The sequence below is a fragment of the Protopterus annectens genome, chromosome 5.part0 (assembly GCF_019279795.1).
Source record: "Protopterus annectens isolate FY-2018-M chromosome 5.part0, PAN1.0, whole genome shotgun sequence".
Lineage (NCBI taxonomy): Eukaryota > Metazoa > Chordata > Ceratodontiformes > Protopteridae > Protopterus > Protopterus annectens.
The window spans coordinates 1,375,456,904-1,375,483,150 of record NC_056735.1 but is presented as its reverse complement, the minus strand read 5'-3'; the positions used below and the strand labels follow the sequence as shown (position 1 = coordinate 1,375,483,150).

Genomic DNA, 26,247 nt, shown 5'->3' with positions numbered 1-26,247 from the left:
TAAATACAGATGATATATATGGATTTACAAGTACTGAGCTGAAATTTAGAAATAAGGATTTCGGCATTAATGTTTTGAGGTGGCTTATAGTTAGAAGCAGTAACTTGAAACCCTGTTTTGTATAGAATAGCTACCCCCCCTTCTTGGCTATACGATCTTGTCTCACAATATATATATATGGGTGCGATGACTTCATTGTTATGAGTTACAGATTTTAACCAAGACAAGTAAAGGAGCAGTTCAGGAAGAACAATCAGTAAAATGCTGACTACTGAAGGTATGTTAGGTGTGGGTAAGTACAGAAATAAGTAATACAATGGTAGAGATTATGAGAGGATAGCGGGTGTTGAAAGTAAAAGTGAAAAGGATAAAGTAGGATAACATAAGAGCAAGTATATGACATCAGAGATGTTATGTAATGATACTATATGAAAGTGGGACAAGCATAAGACAGGTAGGACTGGATAAGAGTGACTCCTAGTGGATAGAAAATATATTACAATGGTAGTTCCATAGGTGGTTCCAATGGTAGTGTTTTCATAAAACAGACACTGCCCTTGCTATGGAATAGACTTCCCATACATGTCAAATAGAGCACTTCACTAGCCCTCTTCAAGAGAAACCTTGATGAGTGGATGGGAAATAGAAAATTCACCCCAGGGATCACTCCAGTGGCTCTACTCAACGGTGGCACTGGGAACTAAGATCGAGTGGCACGATGTCAGAGTAATCCTATGGGCTAGGTTTGTGAAGGCTCCAGGACCATTAGCCTGGTACACGCCTATAAACCTATGAAACTCTCTCAACTAGACATTAATATGTATGCTACCAGATGGGTAACAAACTGGCTCATTGATAGAACCCACCTAGTCAAAATAGGGGAAGCCACCTCAAGCAGTAGACCCATAATGAGCAGTATACCACAGGGATTGATCTTGGGCCCTCTGTTGTTTGGGATATACATTTCTGAGCTGTAGGCCAAAACCAGTGGGCTATGGCAGACCACGTCTGCAGATGACTGTAAGCTGGGTGCTGTCATCAATTCCTCTAGTGATGTGGACATCCTCACACAGGGTCTCACCCAAACAAATGACTGGTGCCAGAAACATGGCCTCAAACTGAATTCCAAAAAATGCATCATCATCCCCTTTGGGGACAGTGACATCCCCACAAATTATCACATTAATAAAAAAGTCCTAAGCACACAATCAGTTATGAGGGACTTGGGCACCCAGGCTGATAGCAAACTGACTTTTGACCACAGCACATTGCATCCATTGTACAGAAAGCTTTCTATACTGCCCACCTCATTAGTAAGGGTATCTCATCCAGGGATAATAAGTCATAACATCCCTATATTCTTCCCTTATAAGACCCATTATTGAGCACAATGCCCCTTTCGGCATGTACCTCACAAAGCACATGCAGCAGCTAGAGAAACCACAGAGGTTCCTCACCAGGAGAATCCAGGGCCTCAAACAGCAACCCTACACAGATAGGGTACAAGTCCTGTCCCTCTACTCAGTCTCATACAGACTCCTTATAGATGACCTCTGTCTGGCATAAAAAGCAATCTCAGACTCCGCCTTGATGGGACTGCTGCATATCCACAAATCAAGCTCCACTCGAATAACTCACATGTGTGACCTCAACCTGGTCTGTGACATGAATAAGACTTATTGGCAGGACAGATTTGTGTCCCAGAGACTCCCCCCTTCTATGGAATAGTCTCCTTTTCCATGTCAAGCAGAGAACCTTATTAACCCTCGATAACTGGATGGGGAACAGAAAATAAACCCCTGTGTTTCCACCTGTGTCTCTACTGGACAGGGGCATTGGGTGCTGACTTGTCAGAATATGGGTTAAATTCTTGGCTAGGCTTGTAAGGGCCTCAGGGCCAATAGCCTAGTAACTTTCTATGATCCTATAAATGTGGAAAAAACATAACTATAATTGCAAGTATAGAGATCTCCTGGAAAAAACTCATGGTGATTAGGATATGCTGCAGGAATGGTTAAGGAGAGGTGAGCTGAAACCAATGGATGAGAGGTTACTAATAGCAGCCAAGGATAGTGGAATATGTATATGCTGGTTTACAAAGTTCACTGAACATGTGGGAAAAACAGACAAATGTAGGTCCTACAAAAAACAAAGAATAGGAAACTGTCACACACCTTGTGTGTGATACACTCATGACAGGGAGCCTGTACATTAAAAGGCACAATAATAAAGCAAGATTGTTACATTGGGGATTATGCAGATTACAGTACAGAAGTAGCTGAGAAACATTGCTAATATGAAACACAAAGCATTAAAAAGAATGATGACATTTAAATCACGTAGGATGACCCATTGCCAACAATTCAATGTCACAACTACATCAGTAGTCCATGAAGAAAGAGAGAAGTAGCATTGGTCACTGAAATTGCTACACCTAGCAATTACAGTGTCTCACGTACAGAGAGACACAAAGTCACAAAATATCAGGATTTGAAGGCAGAAATGACAGCAATGTGAAAGAAAGATATCTGTAAAGTTCCAATATTAGTAAAAGCAATAGAGCTTATAAAAAATAATTTACAATTGTATTTACATATGCTACCAATACATATGTCTCCATATGAATTGTCGAATGAGTCAATTGTGGCACATTACGGATGCTTAAAAGAGCACTTTGGCTAACATCAAAGATGAACCAATATTAATTTCATGTACTTTAATTATCCTGGACTTAGGAATGGGGTCCATTTCCTTCATGGTATTAGAAACCTAAAAGATTTGGAGAAATTAAACCCAGAGGCCTGGAGAAAGATAATGGCCCTCACAATCCCTAGTGATTTTTTAACAGAGACAGTCCTTTATGTAGACAAAGTAACAAAATATTTCATATAAGCATAAAGCCTATGTGATACTTCATAGTTTAGGCTACTTAAATTTTACCCTGAAACATATTTATAGAAGATAGTATACAACACATTTTCAAAGTTCTACAGGTCAGATGAAATAAACAGCATACTTCTTTGATTTAACAAATTAATAATGTTAACTTACAGTGTTCTGCTGCATGGAAATTAACGGTGATTGGCATCACTTCTTATATTCATTACTTTATTTTGATTTTTATTAAAGTACTTTAAAAACATTACATTTTGTGGAGACATACAGATGCTCTTGTCATATATGCAACTCATAAAACTATGCATGCAAAAACTGTAAATAAAATTCTAATATATTGAAGTTCAAACTTGAATCAAATTACTAAACATGTTTTTTTTTGTTGTTGTTCTTTGCTGTCCAATAAATGGGAAACAGATCATTTTTATTTTCCATTATGCTACAGAGTTACCACATTTGATTTGGTATGATTCTTTCAACACATTTTATTTATTCTGTCATCCTATTTCCTAGTCCACATTTGCTATTTGCCCCACAGACTGTCCAAATTTACATTGTAAGCCTCCTCAATACCTCTGCAGACATCCGTCCATGTAAAATTCCACTCAGGTGGAACATCAGCAGGTAAGCATTTGTACTCTGTAGCAAACAGTTCATTATATTTGTAGAACACAGCCTTCCAGTAAGCTGACCCTTTCAAACTTGTGTCTGGTGTAATATTCCAGGATTTATAGTAATCATTAACTGATTTATAGCCTTTGATACGAACCCATTTCCATTTAGTATCTTTATTCTTAAACCGTTTACCACTTGCAACAAGTGAGGTACAGATTTCAGCACTTAACTTATTTGACTTTTCCAAAGTACATCCATTAACTCCAGATGGTCTGTGGTAGTTAGCACTGTGAGTCATGTGACCAGGTTCACTGCACTCACAGGGGGCCCCACACCAGAAGCAGCAAGTTCCACATCCTGCTAAGGTTTCATAAAACAGAGCAGTGGGTGAGGAGGGGAGGGATGTTATTTTTGTAGCAACTTCCCACTGTTCAATTTCCATTTCTATGTCTTTTTCAATTTTATCAATACTGTCATCTAAATATTTACAAAAGCTCTGCAGATTGGTCTGGGATGCAAATGTGCCTCTAGCTGAGGATATAACTAGATGACTTTCAATGCTTTTCTGTACTTCCTTGAAAAATTCCACTGTTGTTTCACATTTAACTCTGGCATTATCAATCTCTTTCCTCAGCATGTTAACTAACATTTTCAAATTATCTCTGGCCAGTTCAGAAAGTCTGGTGTGCCCATTATTTTGTTTCATACAATGCTGAATTATTTTGTCATGTAGCCACATCTGTTCAAACAAAGTACCACTGTTAATGTAATTACAGTAAATTTTAAAATTATTTTTAATGTACAACTCGTGCATAATTGCAACATGAAAATTCATTCTAGTTTTAAATTCCCCACCAGAATAATTGTTTTTCATGTCATGAACAATGTCAGAGCCTAGCTTTTTCTCTATTGCTTTGACAATTCCTGGTTTCAGAACATTTTCAGAAAATGTTCCAGCCATTGTTTGACTTGCATCATTAGTTTTGTACAGTTCCTTAAACAGACAAAAATAATTGTCTCTTTCTCTAGTGAGCAGCTTCTGAGGGTCATATTTTTCAGAAAATTTCTTGTGCATATCCTTTAATTTTGGGAGTGCAGAAGCACATACATGCAGCTTGAACTCCAGGAGAAATTCGGATGAATATGAAAACCTGTCTGTTTGCAGTTTTATAATATTTTCATCCACATACCTTAAAATTGCAAACCAGTCAGTGGGGTAATAATCCCTGTCTTGTGTCACAATGTTTTCTATAAAAATATTGCACTGCTCCTCTACAAAGGCAGCTTTATTTTTGGCCATTTGCTCATCTGTTTCATTCCTGAAATGATCATTAAATCCATTGAATGTGTTTGTTATAAAATCTTTCATACTTTTCAAGAGGTTCCAGTCGCCTTTTACTTCTTTTATTGTTTTGTTTATACCAGCTGACATTGTAGGCATGTGCTCCCTCAGACTGTTCTCCATATCTGCCTCAATGTCAAAACTCTTTGTCAGAGGAAGAGGAATAGAACGAGTTTCTTTATACCACATTGTGTTAAAATAAAATAACAAGTCATCATCATTTAGCTTATCTTTACATTGTTTACATTTCTTCAACAGTTTAAAAATGCCATTTTCAAGTTTCTTGGTGTAACCTAGTTTCAGATTATTGATTTCTTTTAAGCTTTTGATTCTACGATCTGCATCTTGGCACCTATCTGTGGCAAAAAGAAGTAAGTCTTTCCCAAGACTTTGAATACTGTTAATAAACCTTTGTTTGTATTCTATAAGAAGCTTTGACCTTTCTGGGTTATCAGTAAAATACTCTTCCAGATTCTTGAGTACTATAGCCTGTCTTTCTGTAATAAACATTCTGAGTTCTGTTTTTAATGAATTACAAATGTCGGTTTCAGATGATTCAGTTTTATTTTCCGCTTGGATTACCCACTCCTGCACAGCTCTTCTCATTTCCCAATCCCATTTAACAAACTCAAATGTAAGGTGATGGTATGCCTCGGCTACCAAGCTGTTTTTAAAACTAAATATGAAGTTTTCCATTTTCACTGCACTCCATGTGTCCTGTATCAACATGGAGAAGTCAGAAAATGTTTTCTTGTATTTACTGCATGTCTGAATGGTCTGAAATAAAGACTTTTTCAGCTCAAATACACTGGTACTGTATCCTCTACTAACAGATGCCATGGGACCACAACCATGCCAAAGGCTTGCGATATAGCCCTTTGATGTCTTGGGGTCAAATGTTACAACATCACTAAGTTTGTTGAATTTGTCTTCACATTTTTCCATTCTTGCTGCAGCTCTTGTAATTTCATCTAACTGGTCCATAAGAAGTTTGTGACCCACCAGATTCTGATTGTAAGCTGATATGTCACCAATATTCTGATGGACAAAGACACAGATGGGCTTCTTCCCAACCTCCTTCATTCTAATAAAGGCATGCAGAACAATTTGCAATATGTCTTTCATTTCTGCAGAATGTTCCATGGACATATTCAGCAAGGTCATATCACTTAATCCAATGACTAGCGTTGCCAGTTCATTGTCATGTTCATAAGCATCTGTTAAGCTCTGTAACTCAGGGGCTTTTAATCCTTCAGTATCGATAATCATGAGGAAATCATAGCCAAGCTGTGATTGTAAGCTACTTGTGATTTTAATCAACTGCATAAATGCGCCTTTTGTACATCTCCCACTGCCCACAGCAAACTGCAACCCAAACATTGTGTTCAGCAAAGTTGACTTCCCAGTGCTTTGTACGCCTAATACTGTCAGTACAAATACATGTTTATCTTCTCCTACAAGTGTAGAAACTTGGTTTAGAACAGCTGTTACCCAATGTATTGGTATAGTACCAGCATCTCCATCAAGAAGTTCCAGCGGTAAACCTTCTAACAATAATTCTGCAGCCTTATGTGGTAATGTATTAATTGGGGGGATTCCCTGAAATGATTCATTGTTTTCTGCTCTTAGAGTTTCATAAATCTGCCCCAATTCACGCATGAAATGCTCTAGTCCAAGTGAGACAGTACTGAGTTTATTATTAATCTGTTTAAGTACTGCCTGTTTTTGTTCTCTTTCTGCCGGGGTTTTTGTATTAATTAATGCGTTGTATGTATTTCTGTACTGAGATTTTAAAGCAAACATTCTAGTTCGAGATGCAGAATCTAACTTTTGTTTCAGCCACTGAAGGAAAAGTTCTCTTTCAGTTCCAGATAAATCAGTCAATTTCTGAATGAAGCTTTTCATAATGTCAGGAAGTCCTTTTTTAAACACAGACTGCCTTAACTGACTTTTTTGTTCTTCTAACTTAAGAACATACAATACCACACACTCTGAACATTTTTTTAAACGACTTTGCTCCTTTTCAATTTCTGATAATTTCTTGCAGGTTTCACCTTGAAATTTGAAGCTGTTACATTTGAAATGTTGGATATCATCACATTTCATAAGATCAGTAATGTCTTCAGAAAAGCTCTTTGTAAGCTGAATTTGTTCATTATCCTCATCTACATGAATCCCACATTGATGTGAAACAGAAATCATTTCTTCTAGACATAATATGTTTGCGCAGTCACACTGACCAAGAGCAGACTGTAGTCTGAGACAAAGTTTTGTTGTAAAGTCAGAATCATTAATTTGTTGGCTTTTGATAATAATGTGTTTTTTGTACAAATTAAACTTTTGTGTAAATGATATTAGTAAGTCCTTTGCATTTTGTGTTGTAACATCTGAAGTTAATACAAGATAGATTTGTGCCTTGTTTTTTGCTATTTTTTGTAAGTACTGAAGCTTCATAGCTGTGATATCAGAGAGAAACACAAAGACCGCAGATGACACTAGTGTTAAAAATTCAACCTGTTCTGGTGCTTTGATGGCATCACCACGGAGATTAATTACTTGAAATGGGTCTGTAAAAACATCAGTATTTTCAGAGGCACATGGCAGATACCAAGATATTTCTGCAAAACCATTGGAAATTTTCTTAGATATATTTGCACAATCCATCTGGTGATGGAGGAAGAAGTTCTGATATTGCTGTTTGTTGCTGAGGATGTCATTCAGTGTTTTAGACTTTGACACAGTGATATTACCTACTCTTAGAAATGAGAAAGTTGGAATTTTCATTGAAACTACATGTTCTTCCTGGAACCCACTGTTGTCCTGCTCTCCTTTGGGGTGCCACTTCTTTATAACTGAGCGCAGTGCCCACAGGAGGAAGGTACAACTGTTGTTCCATGTAGGCAGTAAAAGTGGTAATGCGAACTGACATGAAACCATTTTTACCATGAGCTCCTGCTGTAACACAGCATCTGAACAGAGAAACACTGACACAATTACATCTAATGGGTGAATCCAAGGAACTGCTGAGTAGGTAGAAGTTGTGAAAATGTCATCAGATTCCAGCTCCTGCATTTCATTTCTTACTATATCATCAGAGTTACATTTTATGTTGACTGCACTGGAATCTGATCTCAATACCTTTCTAAGAAAGTACCAGGGAACGTTTTCTAAGGATTTTGGTGCACTCCCATCCAAAGTTTCTGCACTAATTTCTAGCATATTCCTCAGTGAAAGACTTCTTTTACAGAACTGAATTAACCCCACTTGTGTTAAAACTTCCCTAGCATGATCGTCCCATGTGCACTTCTCTGAGATTGTATCACTCATAGATTCACATTTCTGTGCTGCATTGGCATTGTCTTGTAAACCACTATTCTGTGCAGGTGTATTGTCTTCTTTGTCACAATAAATGTCTTCATCAACTTCTGCATCATCCTTTTCATCTGTAAACACAAATATGAGAATTAAGCTTTTTAAGTAAAAAGAGTTAACAGTGAAGCTGATGATAATGAGAAGGCACATCCGAAATAATGTTACACTTTCAGGAGAGCTACTTACATGCATCTATGATTACTTTCTTGGCATAAGCTTGTCATTTAGAGATATGCTATAGCAATAATACTCAAAACATCCATTTCTTATCTCCTTATCTTTATCAGACTGCACAGAATTTTCAGATATCTGAGTACATAACTATTATATTATGTAAATGAATCTAGACAAAGAAAGTAAGAACAGAACAAATTTAGCCTAATGAAGAAGAAAACAAGGAATATACTGACTGCATAGTACAAATGTGAGGTGCTCCACAGCAGGAAGAAATAACAGGATCATAGGAGGTTACTAGGCTAATGGTCCTAGGGCCCTTACAAGACTAGCCAATAGGTGGAACCCCAGGGGTGAATTTACGGTTTCCCATCCAGTCGTCCAAATGACACTTAAATAGGGTCAACTAGGGTCTCTGCTTAACATGGATTGGAAGCCTGTTACAAAGATAAGGTAACCTCTGTGAGATAACTATGTCCCTCCAGCAATTTCTATTGATGTCACACACCAGGTTAATGTCCCTTGAGTGTATGACATGTGTACTGTTTGACTTGCAAATGTGAAGCATTTCCATTAAGGCAGAGTTGGATATTGCCTTATATCCAAAACAGAGGTTGCCTCTGAGTACTCTGTATGACACAGAGTACAGATACAGTGATTTCAGTCTGTCCACATATGGCATGTGCTGGAGACCTTGAATTTACTTTGTAAGAAACCTTTGTGGTCTCTCCAATTGCTGCAGGTGCTTAGAGAGGTACATACCAAAGGGAGTATTATACGTTATTATTAATCTTATGAGGGAAGAGTACAGGGGGTTATAACCTCCTTTTTTTTTTTTTTTTCAGACAATGCTCTTACTTATGAGGTGAGCAACATAGAATGCACTTCTTACTACTGTGGAGACATGGTGATCAAATGTAAGGTTGCTGTAAACATGCATGCCCAGGTCTCTCACCAGTGATTTCATGCTTAAGGTATTGCAATTTATGGAGTAGTTTGCAGGAATATCACCCTTGGTGAAAGGGATGATAATGCATTTTTTGCATTAAGTGTCAGTCCATAACTTTGGCACCAATCATTAGTCTGTGTAAGTTCTTCTTGCAGGATATTGACATCATTAGAGGACTGAATGATTGCTCCTAGTTTGCAGTCGCTGGCAAATTTTGTCAGCCACAGACCTTTAGTTTTAACCTGTACTTTGAAGAAGTATATTCTGAAGAATAGGGGCCCCAGAACAGACCCCTGGGGTATACCACTGGTTACTGGTCTGCTGGAGGGGGGTAAAATCTCCTATTATGACTGTATTAGTTCTATTGGTGAGCCAGTTTGCAACCCACCTGACAATATATGGCTTGATACCCAGCTGGGTACCAATAATGCCTGAGTGGGGGATGGTGTTAAAGGCCTTGGCTAAGTCCAGGTAGGCCATATGCACACCTTTGTCAAGGGTTTGGTGACTGTCTTGAAGAAGTCCACCAAGTTTAACAGGCATGATCTCCCTTTGATGAAGCCAAACTTGGTAGTGTCGAGAGTTTGTAGATTATCTATATATTTGCTGATAAGGACCATGATGATACACTCCATGACCTTGCAGATAAGGCTTTTTAGGCTTATGGTTCTATAGTTCCCTGAGTCCAAGTATGCACCCTCTTTATGCAAAGGGATGATGGTAGCTGTTATCCATTCAGCATGGATGAAACCTGTGGTAAGGGTGTGGTTGAACATGGTATCCAGCATTATTGCTAGTTCCTGTCTTAATCCACTGAGAACGCAACCTGGGATGTTGTCTGGCTCACTGAGGCTGTGTTTTTAGCCGTGGAGAGGATGTTTAAGACTTGCTCCTTGGGGATACTAGGTGGGGGACAGGTGATAGGGATGCTTTGTGTTTTATGTGGCAGGGACAGGGAAGTGAAGTTTGCACTGAACCTGTCAGCCAGCAGGTTGGCTATATCTAGTCATTCTGTATATGGAGTACCATTAACTACAAGATCTGAAGTAGTTTACTTCATTTTATCTTCAACCTGTGGGTATTCGGATCCATATCAGATCCGAGCCGGCAATTTCACAAGCATCTGCTCTGAGCTCCAAGCTCCTCCCCCTTGCCCATAATACACCACCACCTACTACCTTCCCTCAGATCTTGTTTGCTGATTTATGCATCAGCATCATGGTCTCTGTAGCTCTGAGCTTCGTAAGCCTTTTTGGATTTTTTCAGCTCAGCACCATAAAAATCCACTGCCATTCATTAGTGGACCGAAGTTCCGCTGTGGCGACCCCTAACCGGGAAAAGCCGAAAGACATATAGTGCTGTGTTAATTTCCCTTGTAGTTGTATTTCCTCCCCCTCATTTGTGCGTCAGTTCAAAAAAAAAAGTTGTTTGTTTAGCTTCCCCCTTCCCTTAGCTTGTGGGTAGTAAGGGTGCTTATTTCTTGGTGGCTGGGGGTTTTGTGTTTACTTATGGCTAATCAACCCAAGCCAACCTTTAAAAAATGCATAGAGTGTGGCCATAAGCTCTCTCCAGTGGATGGCCACACTCTGCGTGTTGTTTGTTTGGGCGTGACTCACTGGTCCATCCAGTGTAGCATTTGTGCAGGGTTTAACCCAAGAACTCTTCAAGACAGAAAGGCTAAGCTCATGGCCAAAGGCCTGCTTCCGGCCTCGGCCTTGGACTCTTCTACTGTGCCATCTTCAGCAACTACTACAGTTCCACACAATCCCCTCCTCAGGCAGGGACTCACCCTCCCGTCAGACCTGCTGAAGGGGATTCAAATAAAGGGAAAGACAAATCTTCAAAAAAGGACACTGAGAGAGAGATAAGGACAGAAAAGGGGATCGGCCCCATAAGAGGTCGCCTGATCGCATGGCCTTGCCTGGTCTGCCTGCTAAAGTTTCTGTGTCTAGGCCTGTTTCTCCTCGGCTCTGCTCACCCAGATTCTCCCCAGAGCTGACAGAGCCCTTGGAGCCGAGGCCTGTATCTTGCTTTTCCATGCGACCTGCCAGATCTGAGTCAGTCGCTTCCTCCCACTCTACTAGAAGCCTCTCAGAAATGGACATGGACAGGATGATGAGGAGATTCATTCGGACCCAGATCCAGATGGGAGTCTTGCCGGGCCCCTCTCCATCTGGAGAGGGGATCTCTGTGCCTTTTTTCCATCCAGTTTCTACTTCCCTGATCCAGCCATCCATTTCGGGGTATATGGATCCAAGGATTTTCGGAGCTGGGGGTCCGGCGCTGATGGTTCCTCCAACCTCGACTCCAGTGATTACCTTAAGTTCCTCAGATCCAACCAGTTCTGATCCGAGTGGCTCTCTTGGCTGATGGCTAGGGGTCGGACCCAAAGGGATGGATGTTTCCTTGGCTCCGACTTTGTCGGATCCAGGCCATTCTTTTGGAGTTCAGGCTACCATAGCCTCGACTCTGATCCTCACTTCAGATCCAGGGAGAGCCTCCTCCTTCTTGGTTTCCATGGAGGCTCGCTCCCCTTCGGCGTTTGAAGTGGTGGAGAGGGTTCTCTTCCAGGGATCGAGACTCCAGATCAATTCCTTGGACTCTGCCCAGACTCCCTCAGACTTGGGTGTGACTCCCTTCATTCCGAGTCAGGGACAGCCGGTGCTAGAGAAGCCCCAGGCGGTTCCCTTGGAAGAACTCCCTACAGCTCGCAAACCTCTTCAGAGAGTCCCACTGAGGAGGCGTGTCACAAGCACACGTGCAAAAGGAGGCACTTGGACTCCCTGAGTCCCTCACGGAGGACAGTGATTTGTATGAAGGAGAAGGCTCCACAAGATCACCTCCCGAGGATGTCTCCTTTGGAGACATCATGGAACTCCTGCACTAGTGGGAGGTTGGTCAGCCCCAAAACCTTCTTTGGACGAATCAGTGTTCCTGGAGGCTTTTGGCATGAGCCCTTCTACTTCCTGGGTGTCCCCGCTGGTGGATCCTTTAGTGGATCTTGTCCCCATGTGGGCATGGAAGGAGCCAGACACCGTAGAGCCAATACCAAAGCGTCTGGACAAAATTCTGACTCCACCCTCTGACAGACCAGCCTGGTACAAAGGATCCCCTGTAGAGGCTATGGTGGTTGCAGCAGTTACCAAGAAGGAACTGGCCCAAGAGAGTTCCATGGTCCACTGTCTGGATAAAGAATCTAGGACTACGGACCGATTGGGGAAGCGAGTGTATGCTTCAACGACTTTTTCCATCCAAGCCTTGAACTACATAGCACACGTCATACGACTGCAGTGGGACTTAGTCAAGGAGTTAGCTGAGTCACCCCCAGAGTCTTTGTCACAGGAGGATAAGCACTTGTTCTCTGTGAAGATGTCTACTTTGAAATCGGTGTCGAACATGTCTATGCATCTCCTTTCACATGCTACTGAGGGGTGGCTAGGGTGGCTGGGTCTAGCATTGCTATGAGGTGGCACACTTGGGTCAGACTGTGTCAGTTTGTGGATTCCTTCAAGGCATCTTTTAAGAATGCCCCTATGATGGTTCTTCTCTCTTTGGGAAGACTGTCCGTGACACCTTAGTTCAGAGCAAGAAAGACAGGAAGACCTTGTCTGCCGTTGGAATCCACTTCTCTAACACTCAAAGATCCTTTTCCCAGAATCAGAGAGGGCAAAAGAAGATGTGGTTCTGGAAATCTCAGTTTTCCCAGGATTCTCTGGACAACTTGTCCCTTAGAGGCAGAGGGGGACCTGATAGACACCGGCTGAGAGGTGGGGGGGGGTCCGAGGAATTTTGGGTCTAGAGAACCCTTCTCGGACAGGCCCATGCAGCAACCCTGAGGGGTTGCCCAACTGCTCTACTCTGGAGGCAGTCGGGGGAAGGTTATCATTGCACCTGATGGCATGGGAGTCCATATCTGCAGACCATTGGGAGCTACAAATAACATCCAGAGGTGATACCATCCTGTTTGTTGCCCCTCCGCCCAGACCAAAGCACCTCCCAGATGTTCCACCCACTCAAAAGGAGGCTGCAGCACTCAAAGATTTCAAGCTGCTTCAAAAACAAGCCATTGAACTGATCCCCCACGATCAGTCCGGGTCAGGTGCCTACTCTAGGTTCTTTTTATTGCCAAAAAAGACGGGGGATCTCAGACCCATTTTGGACCTGTCAACCTTAAACCTGGCTGTCACCAAACAGAAGTTCCGGATGGTCACTGTGCAGTCCATTCTCCCTTATCTTTGTGAATGCGACTGGATGTGCTCGATAGATCTCCAGGACGCTTTCTATCACATCAAAATGCACAGAAGCTCCAGGAGATTTCTTCGCTTCTGGCTGGGAGTCAATCATTTCCAGTTCCGAGCCCTACCCTTCAGTCTCACCACAGCCCCCAGGGTGTTCACCAAGGTAATGGCAGTAGTTGCGGCTCACCTGAGGTTTCATGGGATTCAGGTATTCCCTTACCTGGATGATTGGCTCCTCACTGCTTCCACCAATCATCTACTTTGCCAAGCCAGGGATTTCTTCCTAAATCTTGCAGCCTTTTTAGGGATTATAATCAACATTCCCAAGTCACTCTTGAATCCTGTACAGGTGCTAGACTTTATTGGAGCATGGCTGGACACCCTTCAATTGAAAGTCTTCTTAACTCTAGACAGGGTCCGCAGTCTTACAGCTCATGTCTCACTGATTCTTGGCCCCAGGTTGCTGATGGCAGAGGCCATTCTCAGAGCCTTGGGTTCTATGGCTGCCGCAATTTCTCTCCTCCCCTGCATGCATTTTCACATGTGTGTTCTACAATGGACTCTAGCAGTTCAGTGGTCTTGTTTGAATCTCCCCATGGAACACCCGATTCATATCAGCAAAGTGTGCAGGGTGTCACTTCTCTGGTGGGTCCAGTCACCAGAGATTGCAGTGGGACACATCTTTGTTCCATCTACAGCCCAAGCCACAGTGACCACGGACGCCTCCCAGCTGGGGGGGGGCATTATCTGGGAAGGATGGTCCAAGGCACTTGGTCCCAAATTGAGACTAGATTGCATATCAATGTACACATGATGAGAGCAGTCCTTTTAGCGTTGCAGGCCTTCCATACTGTTCTTCCTCTGGGAACTATTGCAATTCAGTCAGACAACATGTCTGCTGTGTGATACATCAACAAACAAGGAGGAACCAGTTCTTACCCTCCGTGTCGCGAGGCCATGAGAGTTTGGGAGTGGGCAATCTCCACCAGTTGGTTTCTGGTTGCAATGCACATCCTGGGACACTCCAACACTTTAGCGGACAAACTGAGTCAGACTATTCTGATGCCATACAAGTGGTCTCTGAAGCAGTCAGTAGTGGAGCAGATCTTCCTTGCATGGGGTCAGCCTTGCTGCGATCTCTTCACATCTCCTTCCAACGTGAAGTGCAACGAGTTCTTCACTCTGATCCCCTCACCAGGGGAACCCCCCCAGAGACGTGCTAGTCCATGCTTGGCCTCCCGGGCTTCTGTATGCTTATCCCCATTACCACTCATTCCAAAGTTTCTTCAGAAGGCTTGTCGACTGGGAAGCAAAGTGATCCTCATTGCCCCGTTCTGGCCTCATCAGGTTTAGTTTACCTTCCTTTGATCTCATGTTCTAGCTCCTCCTTGGATTCCAGATCCCTGCCCGGATTTCATTTCTCATCCCTCGGGGATTAGTCCACCCAACCTGGACAGTCTGAAGCTGACATCTTGGTTGCTCCAGTTCCCTTAATTGCTAGGACTCCCAGTTTATCATCTTCTGTTAAATCTATATCTGGTGGCAACTCACAAGTCTTCTTACTAGAAAGATTTACTGCAGTAAATGGAAACAATTTTCTATTTTGGCATCCCAGAGAAAGTTGGGTCCTTTTATGGCCCCTGTGTCCGCAGTCCTGGATTTCTTAGTTAGCATTTTTCAACAGGGGGCCAGTTTTTCTATGGTGAAAGTGCAACTGGCTGCTATTTCAAATTTTCATATGGGCGAGAATATGACTGCCCTGGCCTCTTCCAGATTGTGTAAAGCCTTTATTAAAAGTACATTTCTTTTACGCCCCTCCAGTTAAGAATCCTGTTCCTCCATGGGACCTTACTTTGACTCTTCAGTCTTTGGTTGCTCCCCCCTTTAAACCTGCAGCTTCTGTGGATTTAAAGTTTCTATCCTGGAAGACAGCCTTCCTAGTGGCTATCACTTTGGCTAGGAGGGTTTCAGAACTTCAGGCCTTGCCTCCTTATTTGATTTTCCATAAGGATAGGGTTTCTCTTCGCATGAATCCTTCCTTCTTACTAAAAGTGGCATTTGAATCAAACATTAATCAGACAATTAATCTACCTATTTTCTTCCCAAATTTCCAAAATAAAGGTGAATACAAACTGCATTTGCTAGATGTTCCTAGACAACTTCATTTTTATTTGCATAGAACAAGGCCCTTCCGCAAGTCTGACCAGTTGCTTGTGTCCTTCTCGAAACCTTTTTTGGATAAGGCCATCTCCAAGGTTTCTTTAGCCAGATGGATTACTCTAAGTATTTTGCAGGTTTACAAAGACAAAGGATTGTCTCCACCAGGCCTGATTAAAGCTCACTCTACCAGATCTATGGCGACGTCTGCTGCATTTTGGTCCAGGGTTTCCTTGGATGACATTTGTGCAGCAGCCACTTGGGCTATGTCGCACACCTTCATTTCTCATTATAGGTTGGATCTAATTTGTAGAGGGAGAGCATCTTTTGGCTCTGCGGTGCTCTGGAATATCTTTCCATGAGGGCCTCCCAGGGTTGCGAGTAGCTGGGGACTCTGTCCCACAGGTTGAAGATAAAATGAAGTAAACCACTTCAGATAAAGAAGTTATGTACTCACCATAATGCTCCATCTGAGTAGTTCTACTTCATTTTTCTTCAACCATCCCACCCTCCTTCCCCCGAACCTTTCTCATGTTGTGACCATGTTGTGGTTATTTCTAGTTTGAGTTTGTTGGTTGGTTGGGTTTGCAGCAAACTCGATCTGAGGGAAGGTAGTAGGTGGTAGTGTATTATGGGTAAGGGGAGGAGCTTGGAGCTTGGAGCAGATGCTTGTAAAATTGCCGGCTTGGATCCAATATGGATCCAAATACCCACAGGTTGAAGAAAAATGAAGTAGAACTACTCAGATGGAACATTATGGTGAGTACATAACTTCTTTTTCTGTGCAAATATGGGTTTTCCTTTGAGGTTTCGGATGTAGCTAAACAACGTTTTATGGTTTTCCTTAGCTAGACATGTTAATTTGAATTACTAACTAGCTTTAGAGGACTTTACAAGATGTCTTATTTGCCTAGTTAAGTTGAGTAGGGAGTGTGTGGTTTGTATGAATGCAATAATAATAATTATAAGTCATAACTAACACAGAATTCCTTTGCAAGATAAACCCTTTTATACAGTACATACACATTTGCTGCGAATAAATAATGTAGCTTAGAAAAAATGCTTCCTGGGCATAAAAAAGTCTGTTTTGATAAGTTAGCAAATGCCCAAATGATCAAGTCATTAAGGGTTATTTGGAATATATTTCTACTTATGCAGATTAGTTTAATGTGTTCATTGTGTATGAATCATAATGTTATTTTCCCCTGCATTGTATAATGGGTTTATGAATTCCCCATAGTCCAATGCACACTCTATATACCACTATCATAGCAGAATGGAAACACTGTCTAAATCCTGGGTTTGCACACAGTGCCATCTGCAGGTTAGTCTGGAACTACAAAGCAGCATTTACAGGATGCATATGTCCACAGCAGTACACATCTTTGTTCTCTTAAGGGATTAGTGACAAGGCACAAGGGATTGCTCTAATACCATTCAGAATTACTGTATTATACAATGATCCCCCATTAATATTCCAAAACGTGCACACTGACTGGTCAGCATGCCCATTGTAATTCCCACAATATACCAACGGAAAAAGGTCCGGTCGCCTGGACTTTTTTCCGTTGGTATAAAGTGTCCAAAATCTTTTTTTTTTTTTTTTTTTTTTTAAATACAAAAAAAAAAAGAAACAAAATGGAGCAATGGAGACTTTCTTTTCTCCGTTGCTTCCGTTTCAAAGCATTGATGTACTGGGTATGCATAGGTATGCAAGTCCCATACGTATGCGCAGTACATCAACACAAAGAAGCAGTATACCACCACCGGCGGAAGAACAGTAATGCGCCATTATACAAAGACATTATTTAAGAAAAGTAATTTTTTCTTAAATAATGTCATTGTATAATAGCAATAACCGATTCCGTGGTTGTGGTATATTGAAATTTACCCACGGCTGGCTTTATTGAATCACTCGGGCTACACCCTCGTGATTTAACCGCACCAACCAACCATGGGGTAAATCTTCAATATACCACACCATGTTATCGGTTATTGCTTAAATATTTTATAGTAGGTTGCTATGCTTTGCCAGAGAGAAAAATCTGTATAGTACATTATGCAACACCATTGCATTACCAGGCCTAAAAGGCAGTTACATTTAGACACTTTTTATATCATTCTTGCATTGTCTTTCTGTTCAAGGGTGCTACAAAAGAGGTACAGGGCTGTCTTACTAAACATACATAAGGGTTGTTATGTATCAGAGACTGTGGACTAGTGAGTAGTATATAGGATTGCCTGTCTAACATACATATGAATGGTAATATGTTAGAATCTGTGGACAGCTGGTCAGTGTGGGCCTGTATCTTATAAGTTCATGGGTTCATAGCAGGCTACTAGGCTAATGGCACAAAGGCCTTTACAGGCCTAGCCATGTTATACCCCTGCTCCCTAACTGACCTTGGTTAGATGGTTGTTATTTGCATAGCGAGGTTATGATCAGCACCGACTACCCCTATACATCAGGGACATAATGTGCCACCTCCGGAGTGAATTTGCAGTCTCTCATCCAATTATGTAGGTTGTGCTTGAAATGGGTCATTGAGGATCTCTGCTTCATGTAAACTGGGAGTTTATTCCAGAGAAGTGTGAATTTCTGGGAGCTGTACCTATCTCTCTAGCATGTTCTGTTAATGTCACAGGCTAGGTTGAGATCCCTAGATTGAGTGACTCTTGTTCCATTTGATTTGCGGATGTGCAGCATTTGTATTAGTGCAGGGTCAGGGACTGCTCTGTAGGCCAGGTATAGGTTGCTTCTCAGAATCCTATACGATAGAGTACAGTGACCGGGCTTTCAGTCTTTCCACGTAGGTCATATTTTGGAGGCCCTGAATCTTCTTGGTGAGAAACCTCTGCTGTCTTTCCAGCTGCTGTAGGTGTCTGGTGAGGTGCATGCAAAAGGAAGCATTGTACTTTATTAGTGGTCTGATGAAGGTCAGGTACAGAACAGTTTATAACATCCTTAGTCTTAGATGCGATGCCCTTACTTATGAGGTGTGCAATGTAGAAGGCTTTCTTTACCACTTTGGATACATGGTGATCAAAGTTTAGATTGCTATCAACCTGCGTTCCTAAATGTCACACCACTGGGTTTGAGCTTAAGGAGGAACTGTCAATATTGTAATTTTCAGGGAATTCCTCTTTGCCAAAGTGAATAATAATGTACTTCCATGGCTTTGGCATCAATCATTTGTCTGTGTTAGCCCCTGTTGTAATATGTTAACATCGTTGGAGGACTCAATGATAGGGCCCAGTTTCCAATCATCAGCAAATCTGGTAAATCACAGGCCATCTACTTTTGCCTGGACATCTGAGAAATAGATTCCAAACAGTAGAGGGCCCAGCACAGATCCTTGAGGTACGCCACTGGAAACTGGTCTAGTGGTAGAGGTGGAATCCCCAATTCTGACAATATGCATTCTGTTGGTGAGCCATCCAAGCCAGATGGCTATCCATCTAATGACATAAGAGTTAATCTCCAACTGGGAGAGTTTCTCAATGATAGCTAAGTGGGGAATTGTATCAAAAGCATTGGCTAAGTCAAGATAGGTGATATGTACTGTTTTGCCTTCATCCAGGGCTTAGGTGACATTCCCAAAGAAGTACATCAGGTTTAATAAGCTAATATTAGAGCTAAGCTTTAGAGGCTGTGGGCACCTATTTTTTTTGCTTGTTTTTTTTTGTTATGGGATTAATTTATCAGACTGGTTTTCTTTCAAAGCCTGAGGGTTGCTGACATGGCTGAATTCGGCACAAGATGATCTAATGATCTAGGCAGCTGCTTAGAGCCTAGTGCTGTCTGGGGGCTGGCCATGTAAAAATTAATTTAAAAAAAGAAAGGTTTCCTCCTACATAGCTCTTTGCTTCCTAAAAGAGTATAGTGATCAGATAAGCAGAGTTCCTGTGTATCCTGTAAGAGTATACTCATGTTTACATGAGACTTTACTGTATTTCTGAAACAAGTAGAGTCATCACTATTTTTTAAAAGTCTAATTGTAAAAGTTCTGGTAAAGGTACATAAATAAATATAAGGCAGCAAGGTGGCATCTATAGTCTGATCTGTTTGCTAAGGATGCCAATCATGGGGGCAACATGGGATGTGTACAGCTGGAGTTATTAAGGAGTGTTTGCAAGATGTTATGAAAATGTGGCATATGTCCATGTTTATATTAGTAATGCAAAAATAAGTGCGTGACACTGTTTTGATGAGGTATTCAAGCAGTGGACATTAGTAAAAATGACATTAAAATATTGTGGGTAATGTGAAGTCATTTTGAGATAGAAATGCTTTTTTGATAAAGTAGTTATTCCTATTATCCATATTTTCCTAAATGCATTAATTTCATAAAAGCTATTTGACCTGCAGGTGAACAAATGGAGCCATCTTATACAAAGCATAAATGCATACAATTTTACCACACTTTTGCTATTATAAATCTAATGAAGTATTGTTTTAGTAAAGGGTTTTAGAGAAAAGCTCTCAAAAAGCAAGTGGTTTCCTGGCTTTGAAAATATCAGGAAGTAAAGTTGTTAATTCACCTCCTGCAGTTCAGGTTAAATGCATTAACTGAAAGTCACAAAAAAAATAAATTTAAGATGATTTTGGGCATCTAAAGTGCACTGCCCAAAGACTTTGAAAAACAGTGACGAATGTACTTGTTTCAGAACAACTAGCAACAGAACAACTCCAGTCTCTTTCACTGGCTGCATATGCACACTTGCAGTCTCATTCATTAGCTGGATTTGCATGCATGTAGTCACTTCATTGGCTGGATCTGCACACTTGCAGTCTCTTTCACTGGCTGGATCTGCATGCATGTAGTCTCTTTCATTGGCTTCAGGTGCACACAGAGCAAATGAGATACCAGAACAGACATTGGCATGTAATTTAACTTTGCATGAATGGGAGATGGTAGCAAACTAACCCATCTGGAATCATGGGATTTATCTCACAGCAGGGGTCCAAATGTAAAGATGATAAACTCAGCAAGAAAAGGAGAGTAGTATTGCTAGAAGTAAAATCATCCTAAAGTCTTGGTGAATACCTTCACATGGTGTCTTCTGTTTTCACAAAAATCTCACCAAGATGACACTAATAAATAGACTATATTTTGTATAGCATATATCATGAAGAAAGGTATGTTAAAAATAAAAAACAGATAGATGGGTGCAAAAGTCCCAGGATAAAAATATGCTCAACCCAAATTTGCACATGGGTGCCAGGACTGGAAAAATTGTCAGTATAGAATCCTCAGGACATGGAAACATTTTTACAATGGGGATAGCCAGGCTCAGGGGGACGATAGCCCCCTGTTGTAGGAGGAAGTTACAGTCCACAAAACACACACACACACACACACACACACACACACACACACACACACACACACACACACACACACACACACACACACACACACACCTAGCGAAAATAAGGAAGAAATGATGTATTGTTATTATACAAGAAGCCCAGAATTTCCAGATAAAAGGTATTCAAAAGATTACGAGAGAAATTAAAGGAAAGAAAAACACTTGCACAAGAAAAAACATCAAAAGCTTCAAATGCAGATTTGCACTCATTAAAACATCCCAGCGGTCGAGTGACATTTAAAGGCATGCATGTAGGTGTGTGTATGAATGGGTGTGCCTTCTTTGAAGGTTGGGCATCAGGCTGGCAACTCGGCACCATAAAAATCTACTGCCATTCATTTGCAGACAGGAGTTCTGCTGTGGCGACCCCTATCCGGGAAAAGCCGAAAGACATACATACAATCATGGAAAACATTACATAGACAAAAAATTTGGGTCACCTGAAAAAGAAGTGGCAGAAGCAATAATATGGGTCACTTGAAAAAGAAGTGGCAGAGGCAATGAGAAAATATAAAGTATAAAACCTAGATATTTTTGAAAGGTACAAAAAAGAAACATTGACATGGGAAAGAAAAAGAGATCTGATGTCATGTAATATTTATGCAAATGTGAAAGACAAACTAATCAATACAATAAAAGCAGCTCCAAAGATATTGGAAAAGAAATACATACAAAGGCACCCATTTATGGAAAATTTCACAATACAAAAATAAGATCAAAATGGGGGAATGTAGGAGAGAAGATCAGTAAAGAAGAAATTAAACAAATAGAAGCTGAAGTTATGGGATACCTGCAAGTGAAGGGTTTAGTGTAGAAAGTCTAACACAGGTTATGTCACAGCATGATGAAACAGAGTGAAACAGAGTCTCCAGATTAATGAGAAACAGAGTAAGAGACACCTGAAGAAGAAATATGGACAAAGGAAACAAGAAGAGATTTAATACAGTGCAATATTTATGTAAAGTAGAAATCAAAACCAAACAATACAGAAAAGCAGAACCAAGGATATTTGAAGGGAACTACAGGCAATAATATCTGATATGGAAAATTTCACAATACAAAAAATAAGAAAACAAAGGGGGGAGTAGTAAAGACAATTAATAATGGAGAATTTAAAGAAATAGAAACTAAAGCTATGTGTTACCTGTGAAGTGAAGGATTTATATAGAAAATCCAACCCAGGGAACGTCACAGCATGCTGGAACAATGAGTCCCCAAAATTAAGGAGAAACAAGTAGAATGTTAAGAATCTGATCACTCATCACCCAAAGATGTTCTTGAGCCTTCAGTATGAAACCAGTACAAAAGCTCACTTGGAGTTGCACCTCAAGGGAAAGAACAGGAAACGGCAACTCTGACAATTAGTGTTGTGGAATGATAGGCCAATGAGTTCCCATATCAAAGAGCAACAGATGATGCAGGATGCAGCTGAAGAGTCTATATCGTGGAAACATGTTCTGTAGAATGCCTGCTGGAAACAGACAGCAAAACATGTGCCCTCAGTTTGGAAGAAAATGACCTAAGGGAACTGTTGCTTGAATTGATAGAGATGGATAGATATATTAAGATTGATAAAAGAAATAGAGTATAGTAAGTAAAGCAGATGTAAAAGGTAAGAAGTCTGATAAAACAAATGAACAGAATAATTAAAACTATTAACAGAAATTCATGTGATATAACAGAGGTAAACAGGATATACTACTGTGCAGCTAAATTAATAACAGATAAAGTCTTAGCACAACAATGAAGAACAATAAGGGGAGGGAAAAATAAAATGGAAGCACTGAATAGAAAAAACTATAAAGCAAGTAAAACAATATGTATCTCTGCTAGAAAAGTATAGAAGAGAGAACAGATCAACAAAAACACTTAGAAAGATAGATATGATAAAAGCAATGTGCAGTATCAGAACAGACCAGGCTCTATCATACAATATTGCAAATAATAAAGATATCAGCTCAGGCAGAAAAACTTGAAGATATACAGATAAATATCAAGGAAAAGTACAAAATAAGCAAATAATTGATGATCCAAAAATGCTTCATAGAGAACTGGAAAACAAAGCAAAAGTAATAAGAACACCACCAAAAAAAGAAGAAATAGACACATGTTGGAGATACATATATGAAGACCCTGTGGAACATAACCAAGATGCTGAATGGATAGAAAAAGAAATAGTAAAAGAAACACTAAGAGTTCAAATGTACAGGACATGAAATGGGGTGAAGTTATGGACAAAGAAACTGAAACAAAATTAAGAAAAGCTCCTAAATGGAAAATTCCAATCCCGGGCGCAGTACCATTAGGGGGAATGATGAGCCAAACAAGATCGAACCCGGGCGCAGTACCATTAGGGGGAATGATGAGCCAAACAAGATCGAACCGTGTGTGTGTGTGTGTGTGTGTGTGTGTGTGTGTGTGTGTGTGTGTATGTATAATGCCACAATTAAAGAGCCCTATCTAGTTAAGTAAGTTGTTCTGACTCACACAGAAGTGAACTTTGTACCTTAGCTACAGGAGTCAAGAGTCTTAATCCTCACACAAACTGCCAGACCTCCATTAACTTATTTTTTTTTTTTTTTAGTTTTGTTTTCTTTGGTAAATCACTTGAGGATTACAGTCATTAGACTTTCACATTTTTTTATGGTTCAGAAATACATAGTGATGGAAAACCTGTAATTTTGTTAACTTTTTAAAGTGATTTAGAGTAGACTCCTCTTTTCTGTCTCCAGTATTGCAGAACATCTCTGAATTTGCCTCATATTTATGCCCTGTCCTTTAGCAAGTCACCTAGCTAGACAGTGCTTTGGGGCAACTGGAAATTTGGGCTAGGCTCTTCTATGGTTCCCTGGACTGTAAGCCTAGTAACTACCTTTAAGCCAGAATAGTTTTGTGTAAAGAAGGAATTGATTGTAGTAAACATGAGCAACATCATATGCACCATGTTCTTTGGATGTGATCTGTGGTTTCCGTAATGTAGATAGCATGTATGTGCAATTATCAATGTTTTAAAGGAATATACTGTGCTTTATCAGCTGTATTCTGACTGCTGCACTTTAAAAGTTAATATCAAGCAATTAACAGTGAACTAATTTAACAGCTCATTATATGTTTAAACTGGGATGTAATTTAATTCCTTATAATTTGCAGACATTCAGCTTCTATAGTGTAGTGATGCCTTGTGCTATATATTCTGTTGTAGATATACTGTCATATGTTACCCAGGCCAAGCTGGATATTGTACATTAATCTTGGTTGAGCACTGTATGTATGCCTAGATGCTTGTTTTTGTTTGAACATATTTTTAGTGTGAAATTACTGCACAGAGTTTTTAATTTAACTCATTAACTGTAGTGTTATTAGGCTGTTTTACCTATTTCCTTTCCACTCCTTTCTTATATTGCACCAATTAAAACACAGTCCTGCCTCCTCTAGCACTCCCTTTGTCAGCTTTTCCCAATATTTTTTTTATTTCCATTTGCGGTTGTTAGCTAATACAAACACTGTGAGGCATCCCTATAGCAGTTATCTACCAGCAAGCTGCATCTGGAAAAGTCTGTGGCCGGTTTACTTAAAGTAAAGGAACATTACGGTGTATGTTAATGCTTTAACCCTTCTATGATTATAAATTTCATAAGAATGTATTCAGGGAGTGCACACTACTGATAACCCCCACCAGAGAGAGCCCAATACTTTCTAGCTTGGAATCATTGTTTTTACTCAGTCTTCTCCTTCTCTAATACACTTGTCCATATTTCTCCCACTCCATACTCACTCCTGGCATAAGGTTTCTATTTTTCTAAGAATTCCTAGTCTATAAAATTGTTAGCTGTATTGATAGTTTTCACAGTACCTGATAGTCTAAGTGACTGACTGTTCATTGCTCTGTAGACAATGAACTTCGCTCTGCCCGCTCCGTTCTGCTTTCGCTAAGCTCAGGCTTCACTCCGCTCCCCTACCCTGCCCCCATTCCCTCCCGCCCCCAAATCACTTAAATTTATCTAAACCTAACCACTCTCACTCACACTTATCTACCAATCACCACCCATATCATTTTCAGTTATAAATTATCTCACATTTCCACACTAATCTTAACAACACCGGTCCATTAGCATATGTATATTAACTGTTAACGAATCCCTACCCTTTTTACCATTACAAAATGCTAGCAATACATTGATACTTTCAATACAAACAACCCTCTTGTTTCATACACATCTAACAGTTGTCACACCCTGAAATCATAACAGGCTAATCTCCATTATACCCCCCCCCCACCATTACAGTACAACACACATCCACCTACACTTTCAGCTCCTTTATCACCTTCCACATATTCACCCTCCTATCTGATATAAGCCCTGCTCTACCACATACCCACAAATTCATAACTATCACCTCCCACTCCAACATCTCACAACACACTCTAACCACACACTCTTAGTCTCACTCTAACAACCTCATCACACTAATAAAGCACACTATGTTACATTCACTAAAACACAGATCATTACATCCACTAAAACAAAGGCTATTTACTGTCTTATCTCTCCACACAGCCAACCTATTGACACTAGCCTTTCTTTATCATTTAACTAACTTCCACACCCCTATCTACTATGACCATCCCACCAACTCCATCACCAACACTCCACTGCCGATATCCTAACACTACAACTCCCAAATTTTACCCATCTTCTACAACAATACAAAATATACTACCTCCCACTTAAATACCACCAAACCACACACAAAAATGAACCACTATTTAGAAACCACAAGCAACTAAGCAAACTTATAAAGACTTTATTTCATACATTATCAAAACTAAAACTCAGTGGTGACATCCACCCCAACCCTGGCCCCAAGACTACCAATAAACAAACTACCACTTACACCTCAATCAACTGCACCATACCCCCCACCCCAAACAACACTCCCTACTGTTTCATAATATAAATCTAAGAAGTATACTAAACAGAATCCATGACCTCAATGCACTAATTGACTTACATTCCCCTGACATAACCATTTTGACTGAAACCTGGCTTAAGCCACATGTCAAAAACAATGAAATACTTCCCCCAGGGTTCAACATATATAGATGTGATCGTCAAAATAAACATGGAGGA

General features: G+C 40.5%; 1 protein-coding gene across 1 annotated transcript in view; it reads right to left on the bottom strand.

Moving 5' to 3' along the window:
• Positions 1-2,472: 2,472 nt before the first annotated feature.
• LOC122801685 (interferon-induced very large GTPase 1-like) overlaps positions 2,473-26,247 on the bottom strand; it is a 90,359-nt gene continuing 66,584 nt past the window's right edge. The window contains exon 3 of the mRNA XM_044071194.1: positions 2,473-8,295. Within this exon, the coding sequence (XP_043927129.1) occupies positions 3,419-8,295 (4,877 nt within the window). The 3' untranslated portion in view covers positions 2,473-3,418. The remainder of the gene's footprint in view (positions 8,296-26,247) is intronic.